The 23,155-nt window shown below is 37.7% G+C and overlaps 1 protein-coding gene and 1 long non-coding RNA gene across 8 annotated transcripts in view; one reads left to right on the top strand and one right to left on the bottom strand.

Annotated features, from left to right (window-relative positions):
* The window catches only part of VPS8 (VPS8 subunit of CORVET complex), a 254,636-nt gene that overhangs the window by 87,795 nt on the left and 143,686 nt on the right, over window positions 1-23,155 (bottom strand). For all 5 annotated transcript variants that reach the window (XM_077879951.1, XM_077879954.1, XM_077879952.1 and 2 more), the window contains 3 exons: window positions 20,800-20,889; window positions 17,389-17,435; window positions 821-968 (listed from right to left, as the gene is read on the bottom strand). In XM_077879951.1, the coding sequence (XP_077736077.1) occupies window positions 821-968; window positions 17,389-17,435; window positions 20,800-20,889 (285 nt within the window). The remainder of the gene's footprint in view (window positions 1-820; window positions 969-17,388; window positions 17,436-20,799; window positions 20,890-23,155) is intronic.
* The window catches only part of LOC144302522 (uncharacterized), a 113,568-nt gene that overhangs the window by 4,799 nt on the left and 85,614 nt on the right, over window positions 1-23,155 (top strand). The window contains exon 3 of one of the 3 annotated variants that reach the window (XR_013369416.1): window positions 413-1,785. The exons of the other annotated variants lie outside the window; for them this stretch is intronic. This is a non-coding gene — a long non-coding RNA (uncharacterized LOC144302522). Of the gene's footprint in view, window positions 1-412; window positions 1,786-23,155 lie in introns of those variants that run through there. 3 annotated transcript variants of the gene reach the window in all.

Below are 23,155 nucleotides of genomic sequence, written 5' to 3'. Positions count from 1 at the left end.
CTCTCTCAAATAAATACATAAAATTTTTAAAGTGTGTGAATGGTTCAGGAGCTGGTTCAGAGAATACAGGTTCCTGTCTCATGTATATTGACAGTAATAGAAAGGAGACAGAATGGTAGTTTAAAAAATTTTAATTCAAGCCTCTTAAGATTAGAATATGTAAAAAAAAAAAAAAGATTAGAATTATGTATGTGTGTATATGTACACACACGCATCCACACATGTGCACACAGTCTTTCTCATTTGGAAACAGGAGAAAACAAGGGAAGGGGTTCAAGGCCATGACTGGGCAAAGGTTATCCACTGCCACAGAGTCTAAGTCTTATGCACAACAGGACTATTTAACCATCAGTGTCTGCAAATAAGACCTTGGTTTTTCCTTTTAATATTTTTATTATATTCCTTCCTCTAGGCTAATTGTGTTGGTTAGCATGTCTGTGAAACCTGATTAATAACAATGATGGACACCGGAAGCAGTTTATCAGAGCAATGGAGACCATGCGCTATGGAGTCAGACAACATGGGTTCAATCCTGGGGGCCAAGTACTGTAATATATGCATGTCCTTTTGCACATGCTTAAACTGCTAAATGATTAGGACGGTTTATTGTTGTCTGCTCCACATTTTGGTCTTATCTGGATGGCTTCCTTTTTTTAAAGATTTTATTTATTTATTCATGAGAGACACAGAGAGAGAGAGGCAGAGAGAGAAGAAGACTCCCTATGAAGAGCCTGATGCGGGACTCATTCCCAGGAACCCAGGATCACGACCTGAGCCAAAGGCAGACGCTCAACCACTGAGCCACCCAGGTGCCCCTTACCTGGATGGTTTCTTCCAGGCGGTAGCACTCAAGGACCTGCAGTGTCTCTATAACCTGGTTTGGGCTGAACTGACATAGCAGCTCAATGAACTGCTCCGTAACACAGGGAGACATCTGCAGCAATTCTTGATTTACATGAATACCTTCCCTGAAAACAAAAACGGCAAGAGAGAAGCATTATTTAACCATATCTATAATTATGGTTACAAGTAAGTATATAAGCCTTGAAACCAAGATTACCTTCTGGTGAGGTAAGTGGTAAATTAAAAGACTCAGTGTTACTTAAGTTGTTAGGGTAAACCACGTTTTATAACAGAGACAATCTAAATCACAACAGTACTCAGTTTACATTGAATAATAAAGGAAATGATATTCTGTGAAAGCTCCTCTAAATAAATACCAAAGTTGTACTGCTGCTCTAGAAGACACAAAATTAAACAATGATCCATTATTATATTAAACCACCCTCCAGTCTTTACAAATGCCCTTACAGCACCAATCACATCATGGTGTTAATATTTTACCTTCATCAGAGGTAAATTTTAATTAATATAGCTTTATTATCTTTATTTATCTTTCTTATCTAAAGACTATAAACTCTCAGAGGCTAGGTACCAGGTATCTTCCTACTAATGAATTCCTAAAGCCTGCAACAGTGCCCTGCATGTTGTAAGGGCTAATTATTTAGGTGTTGTTAAAATAAATCTAAAAAATGGACGAGTAGTAGGATACACAATATTTATGTGTTCATTTGTCTACTATATCAGCTATTCAGAAAGCCCATTATTCACAATATCCACATGAGATAGAGATACTGGGGTGCCTGGCTGGCTCAGTTGGTAGAGCATGTGACTCTTGATCTTGGGGTTGTGAGTTCAAGTCCCACATTGGGCATACAGCTGAATTAAAAAAAAAAAAAAAGCTAGAAAAATAAAAGGATCAGTTTTATCATGGTGGACACTCAACTACCAGTGGCCAAAAGTAACTATTTAGAAAATCAACTACTGCTCACTACAGAATTAAGAATCATCTCTGTAGCTTCAAAAGAAGTCCGTTCCTTCTGAGAGCCCTATCTTCTCTTTAGGACTCCTCAACTAAAGCTCCTTATATAAAAAGAATCAGAATAGGGTTAATAAGATACAAAAATGCTTAGGAAACTAGCCTGTCGAAGAAATGTGAAGGCAGATGGTTTAAAGCAACACCTCCCAGCTTTTCTCACATCATGGCACACAGAGAAGGATGGTATTGGTATGGCTCATCAGAGTAAAGTAAGAATGGTCACAGGGAGATATGGCTGCCCCAAGAGCTGAGGGGATGAGTCTCTAGGCACAACTGTAACACATGTGCAACACACCAACAGTCCCAGGCGGGAATCTCTGGACTCCACTGAGATCAATCTGAGGTTAAAAATACTCTACAAATGATGGTAAATAGTACTCCTATTTTTACTCATAAGAAACTTCAGTTACAGAAAGAGGAATTATATTTAGAGATAGGAAATCTTTCCTAAATTAAGAAGAGTCTTGTGACACTCCATTCTGACCAGAGGTTGAGTGATAAACACATTAATTAAGTTCTGCTGCTTGAGGCTGTCAATACTTGCTGATGGGCTAATTGAGTGTGTACTCAAATTGGCTGTAAATCTCTAAGATCAAGTTTCCTTTCTTTTTTCTTTCTTTCTTTTGCATTTCGTAACTGCTTTAACACAGTATTTGCTAAGTAACTGGTTATTCCCTATGTAGACTATCACCTTAGTTCCATGTGTCCATGTCCCAACTACACTATAAATTCTGAGAGCAAAGACTGTGTGGCATTCAATGTCTTCCAGCATTCACACAGTCTTGGCACATAATAAATAAGTACTCAGTAAATATACACTGCATTGAACTGAATTGACTGGCCACAATGTACTGGATTGCTTTCAGAAAAAGGGAACCAAATATAGGATAGAGGGGTGAAAATTACAAGGACAATGACTCCACAGTCAGATTGAGCTACAAATGAATCCTGTCAGAAAGTTCTGCATGGACAAAATAGAAAATGTACATGACAACAAAGGGAAATGATAGTTCTTTATGTAGGATCAAGGTTTTGTCTCAATAGAATACTCAGTAAAAGAAAAAAGGGAATGCTAATCAATGGTCCTTGATGTTAAGATGAGTCAGTGTTCTTTTCAGATGTTTATATCACATTGGTAGGTAGGGTTAATACTTTACCTTCATCAGACTTCTGTTAATATGTCTCATAAATGCAAGACTATGGAGCAAATTAAGACTAGATATAAGCATCTGCCACTGAATCCCAGTGTTTGATTCTTTCTAGAACATTTATTGACAAAACTCTTTGCAAGTACTGAAGATGTGAATATGCATTAAAGCAAGCAAATCTCTCAAACGAATAGATTTTGATGCATTCATTTGTGAGGGAAATAATATGGCTGCTGGGGAAATGATCAGTCAACATCAACATAATAAAAACTTTAATAAATAGAGTAACAATGAATTTACATCCATTTCTGACTGCTGCTTATCAGTCTTACACATAAATACAATTTGTTATATCCATTTCTCAAAGCTACTTGTTACTTTTCTATTAGCTACCTGCTTTGCCACTGCTAACTTTAATGTATCAAAATTATGTGTATTTTAGACTTAAACCTTATCTACTCTTTTGGGAATTTCTACTTTAAGAATAGCACTGACTCGGCAGCCTGGGTGGCTCAACGGTTTGGCGCTTCAGCCCAGGATGTGATCCTGGAGACCCGGGATCAAGTCCCATGTCGGGCTCCCTGCATGGAGCCTGCTTCTCCCTCTGCCTGTGTCTCTGCCTCTCTCTCTCTTTCTGTGTCTTTCATGAATAAATAAAAAATCTTAAAAAAAAAAAATAGCACTGACTCTAAAGATATGAACATTTAACTATATATATAAAAGGTAGAATTTTACAAGGCACACACAACTTTTCTCTTGTCAGCTTTAAAAGAAAGCATATATAGGCCTTGTCAAATACATGTACATACCAATCATGCACAAAAATTCAGGTTGGGGAAAACATCCACCCTTACTCAGGTTGTGAAAATAATTTAAAATTATGATCTTGTACATTTAGCTATTTCTAGGGGAGGATAAACTATGTATCAGTTTTGAATAAGTTACATCATTTAAATGACTCTAAAATTCAAATTTTCATAAAAATATTTGATAAAGAAAACAAATATTGCATGGGGATGAAAAAAGTCTGGTCTAGTCTCTCTTCTTCACTCTAAACATTGCACAAAAATAGGCTAGTAGAGACTACTTGAGATTTCTGAGAAAGAGTTTCATAATCTCCTTGTAACTTATTTTGACAATTTAGGGCTCAGCTTAGCCTAAATCCTGATTGCCTAAATTCCCTGCTCATCTCCATAAATCCAGGTGGTGGCATATTGATGACTACTTGGTACCTTTTTTTTAAAACAATTTTTATTTATTTTTTAAAGATTTATTTTAGAGAGAGAGAGCAAGAGAGAGCACAAGCTGGAGGTGGGGAGAGAGAGAGAGAGAAGCAGGATCCTTGCTGAGCTGGGAGCCAGCCTCTGGCTTGACCTCAGCATGCTGGGATGACGACCTGAGCCCAAGGCAGCCCCTTAACTGACTGAGCCACCCAGATGCCCTACTTTACCTTTAAGACTGAGAACTCAAATATATCACTCACAACACACAAGAGAAAAGACAATTATTCTCCATGTAGTTTTCATTCTCAAGTTGTTTTACAAAGTCGTTAGGCAGAACTTCTAGCTTTCTATATACATTCCTTGTTAAAAATGCCACAATGTAGGAAGCCTGGGTGACTTGTCAGTTAAGCATCCAACTCTAGATTTTGGCTCAGGTTACGATCTCGGAGTTGCGGGACTGAGTCCCGTATCGCGCTTTGCACTGGGCATGGAGCCTGCTTGGGATTCCCTCTCCTCCTCTTTCTGCCCCTCCTCCATTAAAAAAAAAAAGCCACAATGGGCAAACCCATACATAGAACATTATGTCATATGGTACAAGTATGGCATTTCTAATCAGATACATTGATCAAGAATTGAAGTTGGTCAGTTGGTACCTTTGGATAAGGGTTTGTTAAAAGGCAAAGTTAAATCATAGCTCATCCTTGCCACTTGATCAGAAGTCGAACTCCAATAAAAAATACAATAAATAAATAAATAAATAATAAAATTCAGATAAAAAAAGAAGTCTTCATGCACTTGTTGGTATTTTAGATAAAAGCTAAGATAGAAGCAAAATCAAATATAACAAAAAACACAGGATCTAATTTGCCCATATAGTATAATAGCTGTATGAATTGTGTATGTAATGCATATGTAGATGTGCATACAACTGTTGACAAAAAAAAAAAAAGAGAATGAAAGTGCACAATGTTAATTTCAATGATGACAGGATTCCTGGGTATTGATTTTTTATTTTTATTTTTTGCTTGAGTTTAGTTGACACATAATGTTAGTTTCATGTGCACAACATAATGATTTGACAAGTTTATATATTATGTTCACCCAGGTGTAGCTACCATCTGCCCCAATACATTGCTATTAAAATATCATAGACTATAAAAAAGAAAAAAGCCACAATGTAATCCCATGTAATTTGAACAAAAACAGTGAATACTCCAATCTGCCCGAAAAGCACTTTAAGTGTGATTATTAAAGGTAGCAAAGACAATACCTCCAAAATGTATATGGAACTGTACCAATAGCAATGTCCCACAAACTGGATGGAAACCTGTCCTGTCACTAGAAAGTATGTAGTAGCACACATCTCCCGGATAGCCCTCGACATCCTGCAGAACTCCAGCATCCCTCCCACAGAACAGCCGCACTCCCTTCTCACACCAAAGCGGATAAGTGCACCATTCTCACAGCAAAGATTCTGCTACATCAAATCAATGTAATAGCAGATGTAAGCCACATCTCCAGGGGGACTTGTTCACTCTCCATTTCCCTAGTCTCAAGTGTCAAAATGTCCTCCCCAAATCTTAATAGAATTGTTATTATCTCTCTGATAGTCACAAAAAAAGAAACCGAATTGTTTTGAATGTTCTCCTACATAAGCAGAAAAATGGCTTTTATAAGCTAACAGAAATAAGAGCCTAATGATTTTCATAGAAAATTAATTTAGCTCCATAACCTTATCAAGTACAAAGAGTATCTGGGTCATTCCAATGCTGTACAGACTTCAATTAAAAACTCATAAAAACTTACAGGGTAAGCTAAAACAATTTTTAAAAAATACCACTATTAATAATGGTAATGAGAAGAACTCTGAGGTTATTTGCAGTGTGTATCTTTTTCCCACTGCAAAGCTCTCCTTAACACTAAAATCTGCCAGTAATCCTACTAGCAAGAATTGTCTTGATAGGCCTAAGTCAAAGAAAGGCTGGATAGGGGGATGCTAGGGTGGCTCAGGGGTTGAGCATCTGCCTTTGGCCCAGGGCGTGATCCCAGGGTCCTGGGATCGAGTGCCGCATCGGGCTCCCTGCATGGAGCCTGCTTCTCCCTCTGCCTGTGTCTCTGCCTCTCTCTGTATCTCTCATGAATCAATAAATAAAATCTTTAAAAAAAAAAAGAAAGGCTGGATAGGTACACGTCCTGCCACCTCAGCATAATACCTAAATTGAGGCATTCTCAGGTCTGGATGAGACATGTGATACCATGCTCTCCCCAAAGTGATGGATGGAACTGGAGAAAAAAAGGTGCAGTTTTGTGACCCCACCACAGAAATATTCTTTAAACTGTTCTCAGAAACAGTTTTGAACTGATGCTGGGTCAGACTACTATAAATTTAAAATGATAGCCACATATAATTCTGAACATACAGAGAATGAAGATGTTTAGTTTCTGGTCTGGCATGTAAAGAGCTTGAAAGTTAACACTTCCATCCTCACAGGAAAAATGCCAAACAAACCAAAAATCAACAGCTCCTCTTTGCTCTACCTGAGAGCTGAGGTCATGGGGCAAAATGTCATCCCTAAATTGGAGAGCAACAGATAGGTAGATATAAATAATCACAGCATACTGGAGTGGAAGCCAGGAGCAGAAACCACTGCTTCTGGAGCCAGTACTGGAATAGGAAAGCTTAAACTGTAAATGACAAAATGCCAGAGATTCGGTGTGGACAAACTTAAGAGTTAAATATTCTAGGTCGCCAAGCCTTGGGGTGCGGGTTCCCACACTTTCATGAATTTTATCTCAAGGAGCCACCAAGTTCTCATAGTGAAGATTGGAGAAAAATCCAGCCATGCTTCCAGTAGCAAAGAGAAGAAAAGTGGCTGATTAAAAATATATCCAGAGCATTTTGTTCTTCTTTTTTTTTTTTTAATTTTTTTTTAAATTTATTTATGATAAAAAAAAAATTTATTTATGATAGTCACAGAGAGAGAGAGAGAGAGAGAGAGAGACAGGCAGAGGGAGAAGCAGGCTCCATGCACTGGGAGCCTGATGTGGGATTTGATCCCGGGTCTCCGGGATCATGCCCTGGGCCAAAGGCAGGTGCCAAACCGCTGCGCCACCCAGGGATCCCCCATTTTGTTCTTAACAAGACCTGCTGTTACGGACTTATGTTCCCTGTAAATCCAGATGCTGAAGTCCTAACTCCCATCATCTCACAATGTGACTTGCTTTGGAAACACCAAGTTTGTTGATGTAATTAATTTAGGATGAGGTTATACTGGAGTAGGGTGGACTCATAATCCAACATAACCTGCATCCTTAAAAGAGGGGAAATTGAGACACAATCCTACATACGGGGAGAATGCATGTGAAAATGTAGCCTGGGGGATCCCTGGGTGGCTTAGCAGTTTAGCACCTGCCTTTGGCCCAGAGCGTGATCCTGGGGTCCCGGGATTGAGTCCCGCATCGAGCTCCCTGCATGGAGCCTGCTTCTCCCTCTGCCTGTGTCTCTGCCTCTCTCTCTCTCTCTCTCATGAATAAATAAATAAAATCTTAAAAAAAAAAAAAAAGAAAGAAAATGAAGCCTGAAATCAGGGTGATGCTTCTGCAAGCTGAGAAATGACAAAGACTGCCAGCAAATCATCAGAAGCTAGAGGAGAAACATGGAACAGTCTCTTTCTCACAGCCACAATCCTGTCAACACTTGATCTTAGAGTTCTCATCCCTAAAACTGAGACAATAAATTTCTGTTATTTAAGCCACACAGTTGTGGTGCTTTGTTAAGGCAGCCCTAGCAAACTAATACAACTGCTTTCCAGGAAAACTATTTTACCAGAGCTTAAACAAGCTGAGGGAAGAAAAATAACCCAAGTCGAGCCCTTTCTAGCCTTCCTGTCTCACTTAAAGGGCAAAGGGGCTACTGAGAGGTACTTGGGAGGGTCACTACCCAGACATACAACTCACCAAAAGAGTGAACACTAATCACAGGACTATAGAATGTCTCTCCTTTACCATATCTCACCACCCCATCAACAAAGCATGCCTGTATGATAATATAGAAATATAATTGAAGAACTACACAGCTCAGACTTTAGGAAAAGTCTCTGGGGAAATCCAAAGACAATCAGGGAGACAAAAACAAGGACGTTCAAGGAACTTTCACCCTCAAACTATAGCTATAGCACACAATAAGTTTAGCTTCACTCCTAGCCAAATAAAAAGTCACACCAAGGACCTATTTGCCTCAGTTTACAGTACTTCATTTTGAGCTTTCAATAAAAAGATACAAGATATCCTAAAAAAACAAAAAAGGATACAGTCTGAAGAGACTCAGCAAGCATCAGAGCCAAACTCAAATATGGCAGAGATGCTAGATTTATCAGACAGGATTTAAAACAACTATGATTAATATGCCGAGGGCTGTAAAGGAAAAAGCAACAACATGTAAGAACAGATGGGTAAAGTAAGCAGTGAAATGGAAACTCTAAGAAAGGATGCAAAGAAAGAATCAAAAGAAAATGCTAGAAATGAAAAACACTGAATAAAATAATGCCTTAGATGGCTTCATCAACAGCCTGGACACAGCTGAGAATCAGTGAGCTTCAAGGTATGCCAGTAACACATCAATAGAAATTTCCACACTGAAATATTGTGGGAAAGCAAGACCCCTCTCTGTGTCTCTCATGAATAAATAAATAAATAAAATCTTTAAAAAAAAGAATAAAGGGGCAGCCTGGGTGTCTCAGTGGTTTAGCACCTGCCTTCGGCCCAGGGCATGATCCTGGAGACCCAGGATTGGGTCCCACGCCGGGCTCCCTGCATGGAGCCTGCTTCTCCCTCTGCCTGTGTCTCTACCTGCCTCTCTCTCTCTCTCTCTCTCTCTCATGAATAAATAAATTAAATCTTTAAAAAAAATAAAAAATAAATTAATTAATTAATTAAAAAAGAATAAAAAAAAAAAAAAGAGAAAGCAAGACCTCAGCAGATAAAAGAAACCATAAGAACAGGGACATGGGTAAATGGCGATAGCTTTATGCATATGGCCAAAGCAAATTATTCCCACCATCGGTCAGTAATGAAAACAATACATGTTGAAAACAGCAATGATGGTGGGTAGTTAGCCAGGCCTACTGAGGTCAGTTCCCCCATCCTCCACCGCCCCCTAGTTAATGTTTCTATGAAACCTGTGTAGATAGTCACCTATGAAGTTCCCTACTGCCTCTCTCACAATTGGTTTTCTTGAGTTGTTTTTCCTCCCTTTTTCCCACATACTTCACGTTCTACAATAATAAAACCGATAGCCAACCCAGATTCAGGGTTTCACCTTGGCACCTGTACTTCTTGGTAGTGCCTGATGGTGAAGCCCTTTCAGAATCTGAAGTATCTGTTCCAAGATACTGGATTCTGAGTAATCATTTCATCTCTCATCGGAACATGCCATGTGGCAAAATAAAAAGGAAAAAAAAACCACCCTGGGGATGGGGGGGGGGGGCAGAATAGAATATCCAAAAACTGTGGGACAAATATAACACCAAAAGGAGAAGAAAGAGAAAATGGGACAGAAGAAATATTTGCAGCAATAATGACTGAGAATTTCCCCTAAAGTAATGACAAATATCAAACTACAGATCCAGGAAGCTCGGAGAACACCAAACAGGATAAACAGCAAAAATCTCCACCTAGGCATATCATACTCCAACTGCAGAAAATCAAAGACAAAGTCTTAAAAGAAGTCAGAGGGAAGGAAAACAGCTTACTTATAAAGGAAGACTGATAAGAATCACACCAGACTTCTCTCCATAAACCATGCAAGCAAGAAGAGAGGAAAGGGAAGTATCTAAAGTGTTGGAAGAAAAAAAACACCAACCTAGACTTCTGTATCCAGCAAATTATCTCTCAAAAGTGAAGGAGAAATACTTTCTGAGACAAACAAAAATTGTGAGAATCAGTACACCTGCCTTTCAAGAAATGTTAGAAGTTCTTCAAAAGGAAGAAAAATGATAGTCAATTTAGTAGTTCTTTGCTTTTGTTTCCCTTGCCTCCAGGGACATGTCTCATAAGAAGTTGCTATGGCCAAGGTCAGAGAGGTTGCTGCTTGTGTTCTCCTCTAGGATTTTGATGGTTTTCTGTCTCACATTTAGGTCTTTCATACATCTTGAATTTATTTTTGTGTATGGTGTAAGAAAGTGCTCTAGTTTCATTCTTCTGTGAGTTGCTGTCTAGTTTTCCCAACACCATTTGTTGAAGAGAATGTTTTTCTTTTTTTTCTTTTATTCATTTGTTGAAGACTGGTTGACCATCCTGTTGTGGGTCCATTTCTGGGTTCTCTATTCTGTTCCATTGATATATGTTTCTGGTTTTTTTCTTTTTTCTTTTAGGTGCCACTACCATACTGTCTTGATGATTACATCTTTGTAATATAGCTTGAAGTCTGGAATTGTGATGTCTCCAGATTTGGTTTTCTTTTTCAACATTACATTGGCTGTTTGGGGTCTTTTCTGCTTCCATGAAAATTTTAGAATTATTTATTTGAGCTCTGTGAAAAAATGCTAGTGTTATTTTGATAGGAATTGCTTTAAACGTGTAGACTGCTTTGGGTAGTATAGACATTTTAACAAGACTTGTTCTTCTAAAACATGAGCATGGAATGTTTTTCCTTTTTTTTTTTTTGTCTTCTTCAATTCCTCTTATAAGTGTTCTATAGTTTTCAGGATACAGATCTTTTACCTCTTTGGTTAGGTTTATTCCTAGGTATCTTATGCTTTTTGGTGCAACTATAAATGGGATCAATTCTTTGATTCTCTTTCTGCTGCTTCATTATTGGTATAAGAAATGCTGAATTCATGCATCAGTTCTAGCAATTTTTTGGTGAAGTCTTTTAGGTTTTCTACATACAGTATCACATCTGAGAAGAGTAAAAGTTTGACTTCTTCCTTGCTGCTGTATATGCCTTTCATTTCTTTTTGTTGTCTGACTGCTGAGGCTAGGACTTACCGTACTCTGTTGAAAAACAGTGGTGAGAATGGACATTCCTGTCATCTCCTGACCTTAGGGGAAAAACTCTCAATTTTTTCCCCACTGAGGATGCTATTAGCTGTGGGTCTTTCATATATGGCCTTTATTCCCCCAGCCTTATTTTAAAACAGTTTTTTCACTATGTAAATGCTAATATGGGTATTTTAATACTAACTACTTTTTTCTTTCATTGCATTTCCTTAAACATTTTCCAAAAGTGAATCACTAGATCAAAGCATACGTATAACTTTAGAGGTCTTAATAACACACACACACACACACACACTATATACTTTAAGTTGCTCTCAAGAAAACAAAGTGGAGGGCAGCCTGGGTGGCTCAGCGGTTTGGCACCGCCTTCAGCCCAGGGTATGATTCTGGAGTCCCGCAATTGAGTCCCATGTTGGGCTCCCTGCATGTAGCCTGCTTCTCCCTCTGCCTGTGTCTGTCTCTCTGTATATATATTATAATTTCTCATGAATAAATAAATAATTAAAAAAAAAGACAAAGTAGACTATGAAGGAGGAACACACATGCAAAGAGAGCAATGATAACATGTAGTGCCTCCTCTGCACAAACAGGTCAATACTGCTGAGGAATAAAGCAAAGAGAAATGGGAGAAAGGAAGAAAATGAACCTGGATAGACAGGCCTTGAATCACATCAAGGAAGGCCATGAGGAGTTGTGTTTTGCTTTGGATAAGAGAGCAGAAAGAACTCTGAGAAGGAGAACTTTGCCTGTTTTAAAAATGGAAGAAGAACTAGGAAGGCTGGTTAGGAAGCCTGCAAGAGGGATCAGGAGAGAGATACTGTGTGCCTGAACCAGAGGAGTAGGGAACAGAAGAGAGGACTCCTATATATATACAGGAGCTATCCAAAAAAGGTTGGGGTCATAATTGATTCTGTATGGTATGGCTGAGAAACTGGAGTAAAGCAAAGTGAAGAATACATCATTACTCTCAGAATTTTATTTAAAACACTTATACGTAATTTCCTGCTTACTTCTCTATTTCCTCCATTAGAATGTAAATTCCCTCAAGGCAGGGCCCCATCTTATTCACTATTTCATCTTCCATGCCTGTCGGAGTGCTTAGCATACTATAGTTATTCAGTAAATTGTTAAATGAAATAAATTGGCAGATAATGCCATTTCAACCTCAAGTATAGTACTTAACAGACAGCAATTTCATTATAAAGACGTAATCAATAAAGAAATAAACAAGTGTAGGCTATTTTCTTGCTATCAACCATCTATCTATCTATCTATCTATCTATCTATCTATCTATCTATCTAAAGGGTCTAGAGATTAGGAAATGATATGTTTTAAAAGGTTAAGTCTGAGCTTCTGGCAAAGTACTAACCAAAAACACTGAAGGGTTTAGAACAAGTCTCATCAAAATATGTCACTTTGGCATATGGACTATTTTGAGCTAAAGGCAATTAAGACCCTGTGAGCTCAAGAGAAATCTTTCCCCTCCAATTAACTACCTAAAAGAATCTAAAGCGGGAGTCTTTCCCAGAGTAAGAGCTATTATCAGAGATAAATTTCATCTGAGTGGCCCATCTGTATGGCCGGGCAAAAATCTAAATCCCGAACATCTGCTCTTCTTGCCCTGTAAACTGCCCTCCTCCTCTCTGAAATCCTAGGCCCCTATCCCCCATTCCTTAGCTCAGGATGGCATATATATCTTATTTTACCTTTCTGTCTTTGAAACTCTCACGTACATGGGGTTTTCATATACATGAAATTAAATTTGATTTTCTCCTGTTATTCTGACTCCTATCAATTTGATTCTTCGTCTAGCCAGAAGAACCTTTGAAGGGTAGAGGAAAATTTATCCTAACAATAGGATTAACTGGTGGTAAGCCTGGACAAGCTGATAGGCACTAACAGAAGTAGAAATGAATTTTTCTATGTCAAACTTCATGAACGGAATATTCTAATTTTTTAAAAGACGTATTCACTTGAGAGGTGGTAGCATGTGTGGATATGGGGTAGGGGGAGCTGAGGGAGGAAGAGAATCTCAGCAGACTCTCTACTGAGCGTGGAGCCCAACACAGGGGCTCAATCTCACAATCCTGAGATCCTGACCTGATCTAAAATCAAGAGTCAGATGCTTTTGCAACCAAGGGGAGGAGTGTGGGGGGATGGGGTGACTGGAGTGATGGGCACAAGGAGGGCACTTGATGGGATGAGCACTGGGTATTACACTATATGTTGGCAAATTGAACTGAAATTAAACATTTTTTTTTTAATTAAAAAAGAGATGCTTAACCTACTAAGCACCCAGGTGCCCCCATAACAATCTAATTTTTTATTTAATTGTGAAATATGCTATTTTAACAAAGAGTGTCAATATCTTAAAATGTCCTTTCAAAATTATCCACAGAAACACTGACAAATTCAACTTAAATCCAATGTATAACCATTTCCATAATCTATGTTTTGCTCCTTGGCAAAGCTACTCATTTTCTTAGCAACACTCAAGTTTTACTTTATTTTGATTAAAGATTAGAAATACAATGTGACTTTTATGTGTTCTTTTTTTTCCTACAAGAAAATCATACCACATATTTCAGAGGCCTCCAGGACATGGTTAACAAAGGCTAAATCGACATTACCAAGAGAAGTGTACTGGGGAAAATACTGTGAATATAAATATACTTGCACATTTTCTTTATTCCTTATGCAGCTCATTGCCCCACAAAAGCCATCAGTGTCCTTTTCTATTATTCTTCAAGCATCCCCACTCCACAAAAGGCCTACATCTGGATGTAAATATATCAGGAGAACTCCCATGAGAATTCTTGGCCTGGCAGGAGTGCACACAGGGAGTGGGGGAAGGATGGGCCCTATGTAGCAGATGTCCCAAAGAAGGGAATTGGAAGAGAATGCAAATCCGTTCTCTCCCAAGCTGTTGGCCTCAATTCAGGCAAGTAATTTGCTTCTGTAGGATTAACTACCCCGCCAAAAACTATCTAATCTTTCTATGTACAGATGCCACCAATATCTTTGTAGGTCAATTAATTCTACTGAGGACATTATTTACATAGCAAAGATAACAAAGAAATCGAACAAAGACAATAGAGAAATATACTTAAGAATTCAACTAGAAGATTTGTCCCTTTAAAAATGCTATTGACAAAATAAAAGGCTACCCCCCTCAAAAACAACTCAATGAATACTGGTAAATGTTAAATCAAATATGCATAAACTATATATATATATATATATATATATATATATATATATATATATATCCATATCCTATTAACTCAGGTTTTGTGGGCAAAAGTAAAAAAAAAAAAAAAAAGTAATATTCTGACATGACACACATATACAGTCTCCATCTGAAAACGACTGTTTTCTTTCATTTTCCTTACTTGCCAGAACACTGCTAAAAGAACTTCATGAGTGGTTGGGGGAGAACCTGGTTGTTTAAAAAAAAAAAAAAAATCAAATGCTTAAGAACAGAATGGGAAGAATCAAAGGCAAAAATAGTCTCCACTGTCTGCCAGTGAAAACTGCCAGGCAGGCCCAGTCTACCTATTCTTGCTGTTCTTTTTCCTCTAAGTGTCTTTTCCATATTCCCTTGTTTCCCAGAACCTGACAAGACTCTAATCCCTTTTTTATCAGATTAGTCAAAAAGAATTCTTATTTAAAAAGGCTAAAATGTGTTGGGAAATCAGTCATTTAGAGCGATGACTGCATTTATATTACCTAATACTGGTATCTTTTTATTTATAAAAAATAAGATTTGGCCAGTATCATCTTCTGCATTTTATTACATGTGAGAAAGAGCCAAGCACAAAGCTGAATTTCCTCTGTCCTTCTAGCTTGAGTCCCACCAGATAGGACGGTTGGAGAAAAAGGACTTGATCAAATAAATTACCCTAAGGGAAGAGGCTCTAGGTCCTAGTGATGTGAGGAACAAAGGAAAAAAGTAAATGTGGATAAAACTGAATTTCCTTATCACCTGCAGCCCCCTGGCAGATACTTGAGGCAAGGCAGGATAAAACATTCCTCCAGGAACTCCCAAAAGGGAAAGACAATCTTAGCTTGACAATAGCTAGGCCTCCAGCATCCTGTGAGTCTTCATTAGCATATGGAAACCCTTTTGGAAACTTCCCTTATCTTTACCTTCCTCAACACCAGAATATATAATCAGATGCTCTCACAATCCCAGGGCAGCCCTTTCTGCTCAGGGGTCCTGTCCCATGCTATAAAAACACCTTTTTGCACCAAAGACATCTCAAGAATTCTTTCTTGACTATTGGCTTCGAACCTCAACATTTCCACATCATTAGGAGAATGGATATACCACAAGGGAGGAACAGGAGGAACTGTGCCACAAGAGAAAGGGGTGCACAGGTCACAAAGAAAGGGCTGGGGCTGAGGCTGGGTGCCTCCTTCCTTGGTCTACTCAGCACCTCCCATCTTCTTTCACATCTCTGTCCCCAGCTCTCTCCACCCTTTCCCCACCAACACCCAACTGATCTAAGATGTTCCTATCAGTTAACTACAAATGACCTTGGCCCAAACTGGCTCTGCGGGAGAGACAAATGATTCATAGAAATTAAAAAAAAAAAAAAAAAAAAAAGAAATTATCTAGCCTCAGTGATATTCTAAGAACAGGGAATTAAAACATAGATGATGTGAAGATGTTTTGAACAGTGGTGCTGGGGTATGTAGTCAGATTGCCTTTCTAAACATCTGCATGTGCATGTTTCTAAACATCCACATCTGGATGACTGAATTTAAATGCAGCCTGGTCTGCTCTAGATTTAAATGACTGAGATTTCAAAAAATTATTACAATCAACAAGACTACTGGCATTGTGGTATGTAAAAATAGCACAGAATCCTGGAATAACCCAAACTGAGATGATCATTAAGTAACTAAATGACTGTTTTCAGCAGCTAGTGTACACCATAAAGCAACATAAAAGTTTGTACGTCTGATGGGAAAGCTATGTCATACTGGAACATTACCCTTACACCACCGATGCTTAACTCAGTACACATCAAAAATATCCCCACCTACAATGGTTCTGTGGGTTTGGGCCCAGATGTCTGTATTTTTACAAGTTTCTAAGGTGATTCTGACACATACTTCCAGTTAGGACAGAGTGACTGTCTTAGAGGATGTTAAATATTATTCCACTCAACTCCCAATTAGTCCACTTAGTCACAGCAAAATGTTAAGATCTCTCACACAGAGCTGCTCTGCTTACAAATCCATTACTAATCTTATCTCCCTGGGTTAATTTTCATGTGATGAGTACCAGAGTAGGACTTAAAAAAAAAAAAACTTTGCTTCTCACACCACCACAAGAAGTTATTTAAAATTAACACTTCAAATGAGGATTTAAGAGGTAATAAATTTAGAGGTGAGCTGGGAACTAGGGATTTATTTTGAAAGTAAAACTATCAATCCACAGTATGGAATAAAGAACAGGAAACAGTGATGTTAGGATAGAAAGGGGAAGCCAGATGGTCATCAGATTCTTCCTGAACCATGTCTTCACGGCATCACTTCATTATTTTCTTTTTACAATGATAACAACTCACCATGTATGCCCATGTTCAAATGAAAAGTATTCCCTCAAGATATAATCTATTTTCATCAGATGTTTTGGAATAATTTATGAAACTGTCAAACTAACATTAAATATCAAAAGTTGATTATACTATTCAGATAAAATGAGCCAGTTTCCTTTCTTCTTTTTTTTAGGGGAGACGGGGAATAGGGAGAGGCAGAGAGAGTTCATGACCTGAGCCAAAATCAAGAGTTGGACACTTAACCGACTGAGTCACCATGCGCTCCACAATGGGCCAGTATTCTTTTTTTTTTTTTTAAAGATTTATTTATTTATTTATTTATTTATTTATTTATTTATTTATTTATGAGAGAGAGAGAGAGAGAGAGAGAGAGAGAGAAAGAGGCAGAGACACAGGAGGAGGGAGAAGCAGGCTCCATGCCAGGAGCCTGACGTGGACTCGATCCCAGGACTCCAGGATCGCGCCCTGGGCCAAAGGCAGGCGCTAAACCGCTGGCCAGTATTCTTAACCTCAATCTATTTCCTTTAATTTTCATCTATCTAGAATAAAAACAAATTTATTAACATACCTTGGGTCAAGAAGACTCCTCAAAAATTTGAAAAGCAAAACTTGGTTCTGAATAGAAAAACAATAAAAAAAAATTAAATTCTTCAAACTATGCCATGGTAAAGAACAATTCTAGAAAATCCCTTTTAAGTCAAACAATAAAAAAAAAAATTAAATTCTTCAAACTATGCCATGGTAAAGAACAACTCTAGAAAACCCCTTTTAAGTCTATGTACAGATCTAAGAAATTCTAAAGAGTCATTTGGAGGTCATTTCCTCTCAGTAATTGAAATCACTGTCACACATTCCATTTTGAGTGCAGAAGAAACACAAATGCATTGTTACTGTCAAAAAAATAAAAGCCCTATACTAAGACACATCCTTAGCGGTTCTCGGCACTAGGACCTTGGGAAAGGCAGGTGCTCTGAACTGCTGTGCTGACAGTGAGTTCTAGCTACACTGAGGGGTTCACACTGCCTCACCAGGTCCTCTTTTTTGTGACAATAGCCTATTGTGATATAATCTAAGTAGAATGGGAGTTTGAGACACAAACAGCAACCACCACCAAAAAAGTTCATTAACTTCTGTAATCAACTACAGAAGAGATGTCACACTGCAACATTAACAATTAATATGTCATGAAATCTGGGTTCTGTTTCTTCCACTTACTTGCCATGTGACTGTTTAAATCACTGACTCTCTTAGTAATTCAGTTTACTTATCTGAAACAGAGAACACAATATCTTCTCTGCCTTCTGCAGAGGTAGAAGTGAAAATTAAATGAGATACACCTTAAAATACCCTGAATATAAATAATGTTTTTAAGTTCTTAGGGAAACTAAGCAAAAATTATAGCTTAGTTTTTCTTTCTTCTTTCTTTTTGGATACTTCAAACTTCATCCATATAAAGCAAAGAATTCTCAAAACTGAAAAGGATTAATGTACTTTAGAAGATGACATTTAAAACATGTTATCAGTCTTTGATTCTCTATCATTTTCCTGGTCTATCATTTTGTTTTATTTAATAGGACTCTCCTCCTGGTTATAACTTAATATTCTGGCTTTTTTTCATTTCAAGAATTCTCAAAATAATTGGTTAGAAGCGTTATTTCTTGCCACTAAGAAAGGTACTTTCATATTCAGTAAATCTTTGCAATAAAATAAATACTTCATTTATTTAAAAGAAATGTATAAGACTCTCCAAGCACTCCACAATCAAATAAACATCTTTTAAACAAAATCTATGACACTTTAGCTTTTTTATGTTTGTCTGATAAGTGACATTATATTTATTTACTTGGCCTCTCTGTCTCTAAGGATCTTTAGAGACTAAGGGAAACAGAAAATCCTGCTTAGATAACCTTAAATGACAGTGACAACACTAAGGTGAGGCAATACGTCAGAAACTGCTGACTTTTAAAGAGGGGATGGAGAGTAGTTTTAGCAGAAGTGTCCTCCTGTCCTAATCACTAGAATGGACTGAATGACTCTCCATGTACTTCTCAGTATCCTGAGCAATGCTTTATCATCATTTAAGTTCAACTATTCTGCAACTGTCTGTTGGCTTATCTGCCTTCTTCCTTAAGCATAGGCATACATGTCTATGTTTTTATATCCACAGCACATAACAGTGTTATTGGGTCACAGAAGGTACATAATATTTATTGAATTAATGGATATGTTGAGTTCATGGACCTCATTATGCTGGACAGCCAAGCCTGATGCCTGGGAGTCACTTTTAACTCATTTTCAAGTCCTGTACATGTTTTATACCACAACACACCCTGAACCCATCCACACCACCACCACTGACTTAGTCCCCATTCTCGCCATCTTCTGCCTAAACCCTTCACTTTCTAACTAGTCTCCATGGTCTCTGTTCTCCATATGCTCTGTTAGTCTACTCCCCACACTATAAAGTTAGTTTTCTATAAAATGAATCTAATGATGTCCTTTTGCTGAAAAACTTTAGTAATTCTCTAGGTTATCTAGAATATCCAGTATAATTTCTAGTGCTACACATAAGATTGTTCAGTATCAGAGTGCAAACTCTCATTTCTAGCCTCTCTAGTTTCAACTCCTCCCTCCAGCAGACCTTTTCTAGCTTCACCACGTGCTCCTCCCACCATCATCCCCAGCACGTCATGCTTCACACAGACCCGGCCATTCTCTGGATATGCATGTTGTCTCATTCCTTCAAGTCTCTACATACCCATAATCCTCTATCTAGAAAGTGATTCTCAATTCTCTGCCTAGAAAATGGATGCCGGGATCCCTGGGTGGCACAGCGGTTTGGCGCCTGCCTTTGGCCTAGGGCGCGATCCTGGAGACCCGGGATCGAATCCCACGTCGGGCTCCCGGTGCATGGAGCCTGCTTCTCCCTCTGCCTGTGTCTCTGCCTCTCTCTCTCTCTCTCTGTGACTATCATAAATAAATAAAAATTAAAAAAAAAAAAAAAAAAAAGGAAAATGGATGCCAGTCACTCAGGACCCAGCCCAGGCATGGCTGGGGGCTCTTGTCTGGCATCAGTCCACCACTCTCTGCTCTTATTCCTACAGTGCTTTCTCCATGTGTCTGCTGTAGCACTTGTAACCTTGCATGGTATATAAGCACTTCTTTAGTTCACAGGAAAAATTAAAGAGAAGATTGTATTCTTATTTGCAACCCAAGGCCTACCTTACAGTATATGGTAAGGCCATAATAAGTGTTTTAGTTAATAAACTGCATATCTTTGTCTCTCAGGCCAGCTGCCCCCACTCACTGCTTTGGTTTTCAACTTAAAAGGTTATCCTCTCCTTCAAGTATGGGTACTTGAGGACTCTGGGTCATGCTTTATGTTGCTGTCATTGTCCTACTTCCTACCTCTATCACTTACAGCCTTAACGACAGTGAGCAAAACTCATTATTTTCACTGCAATCATAGTGACAAGTGGAACACTAGGTTCACTAATGAGTACTTCAAACTGAACATCTCAATATTTGACATTAATATAACTGTATTCTAGTTAAGATTTTACAAGAAAAATTCTAAATAGTCAGCATTAACTTAATGTGAGGATGACAAAAGTCTGAATAAATAATAAATAACATCAACCTCAAAGAGAATACAGATGTAGTTCCTATAGAAAAACAAAAGAAAACAAAAAAGAGGAGGAGGGATCTTCTGTGGATTACAAATTCTAGAATAAGTACAGAGTATAGTTCTAAAAATGTTTCTGGGATGTTACTACTTACTATGCAAAAAGATGAACTCCTTCATTTCCAGATGCAGAGATTATCACACAACTGCTCCCAAATACACACACACACAGTATAAAAAATGCTTAAATGGCAACTATCGAAGAAATTACTACAATCAAAAGTGCTTAAATGGATATTCAGTAATTATCTCTCCACTAGATGTTTCTTCCCAATTTATTTTTGCAATATTTACCTGGAGTTTTTTAATGACTGTTTCAATCTGTTCAGAAAAGTGAGTAGCAACCAGCTCTGCAGCTTTACAGGGCCTCAGGGATACAAGTTCCTAAAGTGAAAGGAAAAGATAAAGTGATCTCTTATGTTAACTAGAATTTCCATTTGTGTGAAACATGATTTGCCTACTTTAGTATTTTCATAAGCTTCTACACTGCCTTTCAGAAGACCTCAATATAAGGTCTCAATTTAAAGGCACATTGCAAAGGAACAAAATTAGAAATATACCAGGTAAAAAATAGATTTTGATATAACAGTAATTCAGAATGCTTAGAAAATGAAAGCATTAAAACTCTGGATATAAGCCTTGATATCTACAGGATGAACAGAAGGAACAAAAGCTTTCCCAAATTTCCTAGTCAGTGAATTTCACCCTTGAGCTTAAAGTAATCACTGGAAACAATGAAAAGAAAAAAAGAGGAGAGTTGAAAATTTTCTAACTAAAATTTTGAAAACTTTACTCTTGATGCCTGGTGGATTTTGAAACAAGGAGTGTCTTGGGATGCCCGAGTGGCTCAGCGGTTGGGCACCTGCCTTCAGCTCAGGGCATGATGCTGGAATGCCTGGATCAAGTCCCACATCGGGCTCCCTGCATGGAGCCTACTTCTCCCTCTGCCTGTCTCTGCCTCTCTCTCTCTGTCTCTCATGAATAAGTAAATAAAATCTTTAAAAAAAAAAAAAAAAGGAGTGTCTTAAAACAATTAAGGGTCACAAGTCTTACATGAGACTAAGAGGTTGATCACTGTTTATCAATTACAGTAAATAACATCTATTCCTGCCAAATTTAAGACTTCCAATCTGCCCTCTCCTGGAACTTTCATAAACATTATGGCTGGCTATTTATCTTCTTGAAACTCTCTTCTAAGTTGGTTTCTGTAACCTACTCTTCTACTCTTCCAACTGCAGCTTTACATGGCTAAAATGCAAAGACCAACTACAGATTAACATGATATACTGTCAAATAAAAATGAGACAAGTTACTGTGACAGCAACATTCATGGTACATCTAATATGTCTGTATCAGTACCTGCTCTTTAATAATGAGCAGACATTAGTAACTATACTCTATACTACTTTTATATAATAGACCTCAAAACAGAGAAGGTACAACTAACCAATACTACAAATGAAAAGGGGGGATATTACTACCAATCTGCAGATATTAAAAAGAAATTATTATGAATGAATTTATATCAAGAATTTGAAAATTTAGACAACATAGAGAAAAGTTTCTAGAAAAAATGTCTTTTAATAAGTTGACTTAACAATTAGAAAAACCTGCCTTGATTTTTAATCACTAAGGAAACTGAATGAATATTAAAAAAATTTTTCCATATGGAAAACTCCAGGCCCAAAGAGCATCACTGGTGAGTTCTAACAACCATTTAAGGAAGAAATAATGCCAACATTAATTAACCCTTAAAGAGAATAGGAAAAACAAAAACAAAACTTCACATTTCCTGAGACGATCAAAATTTTTGACACCTAACCCCAATAGGATAATATAAAAAAGGAGAACTACAGATCAGTCATAATCATAAGCACTGATACAAATATCCTAAATAAAAACAAAGTCCAACAATATTTTAAAAGGATAATGCCAGGATTAAGTTATGGTTATCCACATTAGTCAAGGCTGGTTTAGTATCAATAAGATTCACCATAACTATAGAGTAAGAAACAAAATGTGAAAAAATTCATTTATGAAAAAATTGTTAACATACAGAAATAAAAGACTTCCATAAAAGTCTAGTAAACATTGTATTTATATTGGAAATAAAAATGTTTAAAATACCATTAACAATAGCAAATTTTATGCTAAAAATATGAAATTGTGACAGCTAATCTAATGAAGAATGGAAAATCCCTAGAGAAAATTATAAACCCTTATAGAAGCTCTTGAATAAAGGCTTATATCATATGGTCATAAACTGGAAGACTCTATATCATAAAGATGCCAATTAAATTTAAGATAATTGATGGATTCAGTGCAATCTCTATGAGAATCATAAAGTTAAAAGAAGTTTTTTGGTAGAACTTGACTAGCTCATAATAAAATATATTTAAAAGCATAAAAGGTTGATAGGTGGGGAGGATGGCAGAGTAGGAGGATCCTAAGCTCACCTCTTCCCACTGATACAACTAGGTAACACCCATATTAGTATAAACCTAGAAAAGACTCGAAGACAGGCAGAACGAACACACTCTCCACAGCTAAATATAGAGAGGAGAACCCACTGTAGGGAGTAGAAAGGGTGAAGACAAGGTACAGAGCAAAATGGACCAACGGGACTATCCACAGGAACGATGGACACCGT

The sequence above is a fragment of the Canis aureus genome, chromosome 31 (assembly GCF_053574225.1).
Source record: "Canis aureus isolate CA01 chromosome 31, VMU_Caureus_v.1.0, whole genome shotgun sequence".
NCBI lineage: Eukaryota > Metazoa > Chordata > Mammalia > Carnivora > Canidae > Canis > Canis aureus.
This window is presented reverse-complemented; position numbering and strand designations above follow the sequence as displayed.